The sequence below is a fragment of the Volvox carteri genome (genome assembly GCF_000143455.1).
Source record: "Volvox carteri f. nagariensis unplaced genomic scaffold VOLCAscaffold_52, whole genome shotgun sequence".
Taxonomy (NCBI): domain Eukaryota; kingdom Viridiplantae; phylum Chlorophyta; class Chlorophyceae; order Chlamydomonadales; family Volvocaceae; genus Volvox; species Volvox carteri.
Genome location: NW_003307595.1, coordinates 280090 through 286655, shown reverse-complemented (window position 1 = coordinate 286655; position 6566 = coordinate 280090). Strand labels below are relative to the sequence as shown.

Sequence of the window (6566 nt, the reverse complement as noted above, 5' to 3'; positions counted from 1 at the left end):
ATGTGTATTTACTCTGCCCCCTCCCCACTCTCCCCCTGCTCCCTCCTCCCCCCTCCAGTGTGCACGTGGTTCCGGGTCTTGAAGACCAGATCGACCGGCTGGTTGGCGCCCCGGCTGCGGTGGAGGACGCTCTGGCGGGTCTGGTGGTGGATGCCACGGGGGCACACGCGCTGCTGCGCCGCCGGGCCGCCCTCACCTACATCAAGCGCCTCTACGCGCCCTTCCTGCTTAGAGAGCCCGTCATGCAGGGGGCGCCGGAGGGTAGGGGCGGGGAGGGGAGGCGAGGGGGTTACAGGGGGGGGGAGGCGAGTGGGGGAGGTGAAGGAGAAGCTGGTCATTATATTATTTATTTATTTATATAAGACATTACATTTTATTTATTTGTTTAATGTAGTAAAATATTGATATTTATTCAATTTTATACCACGTGTCAGCATGTGCCTAATGAAGCTTCCCGGGGGCCGGATGGAACGGAATGGGGTAATCCCCGTACTTGCATACGTTGATTTGCCTAGCTGCGGGATTTGCTGTTCATGGTATACTGCAGCAGCAGCAGCAGCCACGAAGCGCCTTGTGAGGGGCCTGTGACGGCGTTGTGGTCTTCCTGGTGTAATGCCGTACAGGTGTCCATCTGGCGGTTTGGTTGTACGACGATCCCGCCGCCGCCAACACCCCTGCACCCAGACAGCGAATGGGTGCCTTCCTCCTTCTGGACCGCCTGGCGGTGCTGCCCGCCGGCGTGACGGCGCTGTCTGCCGTACTCAACAAGTTGCGCGACGACGCCGGCGGCGCCGCGGGTGTCGGCACGCTACATGTGGCGATCTCGGCCGTTAGCGGCGGCGCCAGCAACGGGGTTGGCGGCGCGCCTCGCCACAGCCGTACGCCGTCGCCTCCGGGCCCGATATGTCTCAGTACGGACAGCGGCACCGCAGGCGGCGCCGCCGCGCTGGATGCGTTATTGCCGCCGGCGGAGCAGGGCGTAGAGCTGAGCCGCGCTACCGCCGCCGCCGTGGCGGCGGCGGTGGCAGCGGTGGCGGCGACGCTGCGCCGACTGGGCTTCGGCGCTGTCAGCTTCCTTGCGCCAGGCACCACTGCCTGCCCGCTGCGCCTCGGCTGGCGCTGGATCCCTGCCTCCGCCGCCAGTACGGCAGACAGTACTTCAGCGCCTGTGGGGGCGGACAATGGCGCATTCCAGCCAGACACCTTCATGTCCGCCGTCGAGCCTGTGACGGCGACGCTGCTGGAGCTGTCCAGCCTTAGTGCCGCCGCCGGAGGCGGCAGCGCCGCCGCCGCCGCCACAGCTGCAGGCGGCGGCAGTGGTTTGATGTACCGTCCTAGCCGCAACCGTCAATGGCACCTGTACACGGCGGTAGAGCGGCGCGACGCCAGGTCGGCGCCGCTGCGGCGGCTGTTCGTGAGGGGCCTAGTGCGCAGTCTGGGCCATCCGGCGCTGCTGGCGGCGAGCTACAGCGGTAACGGCGACGCGGTGGCGTCGGCGGCGATGCAAGAGCTGGAGGAGTCGCTGGTGAGTGAGTGAGCGAGTGGGAAGGCGAGAAGTACTGGAAGGTGCAGAAGTCAAAGCAAGAACGGCTTTGATGTATTTGGGTGTTGCCGTTGCCGATGGTGGTGTGGTGGTGTGGTGGTGTGGTGGTGTGGTGGTGATGGTGATAGTGATGGTGATAGTGATGGTGATCTCGGTCGTCTCCGCCGCAGACCAACTGCTTGGACGAGCTGCAGCGCGCCGCACCCGCCACGTCAGCGGCCGCCGCCGCCGACGCGGCCGCTGCCGCGGCCGCGGCCGCTCGTCCCGACTGGACGCACCTGTTCCTTTCCGTACTGCCGCCGCTGCCGCTGCCCCCTGGCGGCCGCGACGACGCCAAGGTGGCGGCGGCGCTGCGCTCGGCGGCGGCGGCGCTGGTTGCTCGCCACGGCGGCGCGCTACGCCAGGCGGCGGTCTCTGTGTGGGAGACGCGACTGCGCGGTCCACTCCGGGAGGGGGCCTGGCGTGTGGTGGTGTCCATGCCTACGGGTAGGTGGGAGGCGGGGTAGACCTGGCGGGGTATGGGGGGGGGAGGGGATGACCGGGGTAGGATATAGAGTTAGCGGAGTGCCTTGACGGGGTGCATCAGCAGCCGCAGTTGCTGAACCGGTGTATGCTGGTGTCAGTGCGGGGCGGCGGGGCGGAGGGGCGGAGGGGTGGAGGGGGTTTGGGGCAGGAAGTCAGTCAGGGTAGAGGGGGTCCGAACCAGTCCGTGTGCGGAGACGGGGGTGGACATTGGCACGGCACAGCCTGCTTGGCAAGGAAGGACTGTCCTTAGGCAAGGTCTCGAGGATGCTAACCGAAAACCGTCCCCATGGCCAACTGACAACCGTCAGGTCATGAGCAAGGCGAGGAGCACGTGGAGGTGTACCGCGAGGTTCTCCAGCTGCAGTACGAGCAGTACAAACAGAATCAACAGCAGCTTGCTCAGGAGCAGCGAAGGCAACTGCAATCGCCGTCGTCGACGTCGATGTCGACGGCAGCGACAGCGGCTGGCGCCACGGTCGCCGCTGCTACTGCGCCGCAGCCGCCGCTGCGTGTATACGTCCCCGCGGCGCTGTACCCTGTCGTGCTCACGCAGGCTAGCGGTGCCGACGGCGCACTGACGGGTCCCGGCCGCCACTCCCATCACGTGCCCTTCCACGTGCACGTGCAAGCACACCATCCTGCCGTACACCATGGTCGTACACTCCCTTACTTCGCCCCACACAGCTACCTCCTGCACCCGCGGGGTGTCAGCGGTGGCGGCGGTGGTTTAGCGGCCTCGTACGACACGGCCGTCTCCGCCGCCTCTGCCGCCGCCGCCGCAGCTGCCGCCAGTGGTGGCGGCGCGCTGGCGGGGATGGTGGTGGGTTCTCCGTACCCTCCCCTGGAGCCGCTGCAGCAGAAGCGGCTGGCGGCGCGGCGGCACAACGTGACGTACGTGTACGACTTTCCGGCGGTGTTTGAGGCGGCGTTGCGGGATCTGTGGGCCGCCCGCGCGGCGGCGGGTAAGTGGGCCGAGTGATGGTTGATGGGTTCGAGCGCGTGCGCGCGCGCGTGTGGGTGTGGGTGTGGGTGGGTGTGCCTGCGTGTGATTATCACACCTCCTCCCTTACCCCCCCCTTACCCCCCCCTCCCCCTCCCCCTCCTCCCGTTCTGATGCTCCAGGTGAGCCAAAGTCCTCCCCCCCCTCCGGTCGCCTGGTGGAGGCCGTGGAGCTGGTGCTGCCCCCGCAGGCCGCTCCGGGCGCCCCGGGGGGTGCGGGGCCGTGCGCGGACTTCCGTAACCCGCCCCGCCTGCGGAGAGCCCCCCCGGGCCGCCCCGCCATAGGGGGGAATGACTGCGGTATGGTGGTGTGGCAGCTGACGTTGCACAGCCCGGAGTGCTCGCAGGTGGGGTACGTGTGTGTGTATGTGTGTGTGTATGTGTGTATTTGAGTGTATGGTGTGCGGGGTGCGGGAGGTGGGGGGATGTGTACGGGTGTGTGTGGGGAGGGGTTGGAGGGGTGAAGGGAGGAGGAGCGGGGGCGTGAGTGAGGGGAGGGGGAGGGTGTTTGTGCCTTGGAGGACTTTATTGGGCTTTTCCAAGATTCGTTAGAAACGTTGTCTGTCTTGTATGTATGTATGTATTTCGGTTGACATTTGTGATATCAGGTGTGTGGAGGGTGAAAAAGGGCGCCGGCAGTTCACCACTCCGTGTTTCCTTTAATCCTTGCAAATGACTCCCCCTCCTTCCCCCCTGTTGCTCTCCCCTCCCCCCCCTGTTGCAGGGTCGCTCCGTCATCGCGGTGGCCAACGACATCACGTGGGGCAGCGGCTCCTTCAGCCCCGCGGAGGACGCGGTGTTCCGGGCGGCCGTGGAGACCTCCCTGGAGGAGAGGCTGCCGCTGCTGTACCTGGCGGCCAATGCGGGAGCCAGGGTGGGGCTGGCGACGGAGGTAAAGGGGGGGGGGAGCGGGGCGGATTGGACCAGTGGCTTAGGGATATAAGTAAAGGTGCAAGCTTGGCTTCGTTTGGAGCTCTACTGAGCTTTTGGGGCCATTGGGGTTTCATCACGTTAGTGTGCGCTATTTCCTACTTCCCGTTATGTGATCCACCATGAGGCTGTACCATACGTCCTCCTCAACCCCCCCTCCCCCTCGGCCCCCTCCCCCCCAGGTCCGAGACTGCCTGCAGGTGCAGTGGCGGGACCCCTCCCAACCCGAGCTGGGGTGGGAGTACCTGTACCTCAGCGAGGGCGACTACGGGCGGCTGCTGGCGGAGACACCGCCGGGGGCACCGCCGGTACTGCGGGCTGAGGTGCGGGAGGAGAGGGGGAGGGGGAAGGGGAGGGGGGAAGGGGAAGTATACATGGGTTTAACATGACACGGTTCTTCTGCTACCACACGGCGCGGCACGGTACGGTACGGCAGGACGGAGCGGGGGGAAATAAATGTCCGGTCAGGTCTTTCACCTCGCGCATCCGCTTACACACCACTTAAAACCCGACCCCGACCAAAAGCTCCCCCCCTCTTTTCCCCCGCCCTCGATATACACACGCACACACATATACGCACACATACACACACGCACACGCATGTGGCCAGCCCGTCCACGCCCCCGATGGCGCCCTCCACTTCGCCATCCGCGACGTCGTGGGGCTCGAAGACGGCATCGGAGTGGAGTGTTTGTCCGGCAGCGCCGCCATCGCCTCCGCCTTCTGTCGCGCCTGGCGGGAGGGCTACACGGTGACGCTGGTTTCGGGGCGCACTGTGGGTATTGGCGCCTACCTTGCTCGCCTGGGTCGCCGCTGCGTGCAGCGGGCGGATCAGCCCATTGTGTTGACCGGGTATGCGGCGCTGAATAAGCTGCTGGGGAGGCAGGTGAGCTGGGGGGGGGGATGGGGGAGTGGGGGGGGTTGTGTGTGTGGAGGGCACAGCGTGTCGGTGAGGGGGTAGTGGGCGGGTAAAGGGTGCGTGTGTGTATGAGTATGTGTACGTGTATATGGGGGAGGGGGACCGGGACCGGGGTCAGAGGGTAGGAGGGGGAGGTTTATGGCCGGGTGAATGCGTTGCAGCGTCTGGGTATTTGAAACGGTATGTATTGTAAATGGAAATGTATGTATTGTGTGTTTTGGACATCTGTCTTTAGTTTGCACCTAATTTCCCAACCCGTACTCCACTCCACTCACGGATTCACGGCGATCGTACCGATCGCTTGTACAACACGGTTCAACGACCTCCTTTCTCACCTTTGTCGTACACTACACCACACCATGCCACCATGTCACAGGTATACACCAGCCACATGCAGCTGGGGGGTCCGCGGGTTATGGGGGTGAATGGAGTGTCGCATCACGTGGTGGCAGATGACCTGGAGGGGGTCCGTACTGTACTGCAACTGCTGTCGTACGCACCGACCCAACTGGGCGCCCCGCCTCCTGAGCTGGCTACAGCCGACCCCGTCACCCGCCTCATTGGCTACAGCCCGGGGCCCGGGGAGAAGCTGGACCCCCGGGCGGCCATCGCGGGTGAGTGCGGGTGTTTGTGTGTGTGTATGTATGTATGTGGTGTGTTGCAAAAACTATGTGTATGGAGTTGCAAGAAGGGAGTTATGGATGTGCGTGTGTGTGTGGGGGGGGGCTCTGGATGTTCGAGGGGTTGGAGGTGAAGGGGGGAGGAGCTGGGACGGGAGTTGGAGGAGGAGTGGGCAAGGACGTGGCGATGACAACGCAGCCTGTGGCTGTGTGTGTACGTGTGTATGTGTGTATGTGTGTTTTTGTGAGTGCTGTAAAAGGGTTGCGTTGTACGGCCGTGGGTGCTTCAATCCGGGTGCTTTTCCCCCTTCTTCGTCATCATCTTCTTCTCCTCGACGCCGAACCCCCCTCCTCCTTCTCCTCCTCCTCCCCCCCCAGGTCGCGAGGCGCCCCGACCTGCTCCCCCCTCCTCCGCCGCCTCGTCCACAAGCAACGGCAACGGCAACGGCAGCAATGGCGGCGGCGCCGTCAGCGGCCACGTCACTCCCGACAGCAGCGGTTACAACGGTGGTGGCGGTTGTGGCGGTTGGCAGTCTGGACTGTTCGACCGGGGCAGCTGGTTAGAGAGCCAGGCGGGCTGGGCTCGTACGGTGGTGACGGGCCGAGCTCGTTTGGGCGGCTTGGCGGTGGGGGTGATAGCGGTGGAGAGCCAGACGGTTGTACGGCAGCAACCGGCGGACCCGGGTATGCCGGACTCGTGCGAGAGCGTTATTCCGCAGGCCGGGCAGGTGAGGCAGCAAACTCGTGTGTGTGTGTGTAGGGGGGTTATTGGGGTGTAAAAGGTGTTCAGGGGAAGCATGTACACAGCCCCCCGTCTCGGGGCTTACCTCGGTTGGTGACCGGTGAACCGCTTGGGGCGGCGCATGGCGGCCGTTAGTGTTGTCAGTTGTCAGTTGTGGTTTCCCGAGTCTTCCTCTGCCATGACAAAGCCCTCCCCCCTCCCCCCTACCCGCCACGTTCAACAACCACGTTCACCACCACCGTCCGTAAGGTCTCTACCCTAAGGTTCCTTTCCCCCGCCCCCGTCCCC

At 64.6% G+C, this 6566-nt stretch overlaps 1 protein-coding gene across 1 annotated transcript in view; it reads left to right on the top strand.

Moving 5' to 3' along the window:
* Positions 1–6566, top strand: part of VOLCADRAFT_106840 (uncharacterized protein) — a gene marked incomplete at its 5' end in the record, with an annotated part of 24561 nt that overhangs the window by 15178 nt on the left and 2817 nt on the right. Inside the window, 11 exons of the mRNA XM_002955504.1 lie at positions 59–261; positions 624–1525; positions 1714–2029; positions 2377–3030; positions 3191–3414; positions 3792–3941; positions 4180–4320; positions 4740–4883; positions 5293–5530; positions 5915–5957; positions 6093–6264. Of these exons, the coding sequence (XP_002955550.1) occupies positions 59–261; positions 624–1525; positions 1714–2029; positions 2377–3030; positions 3191–3414; positions 3792–3941; positions 4180–4320; positions 4740–4883; positions 5293–5530; positions 5915–5957; positions 6093–6264 (3187 nt within the window). The remainder of the gene's footprint in view (positions 1–58; positions 262–623; positions 1526–1713; positions 2030–2376; positions 3031–3190; positions 3415–3791; positions 3942–4179; positions 4321–4739; positions 4884–5292; positions 5531–5914; positions 5958–6092; positions 6265–6566) is intronic.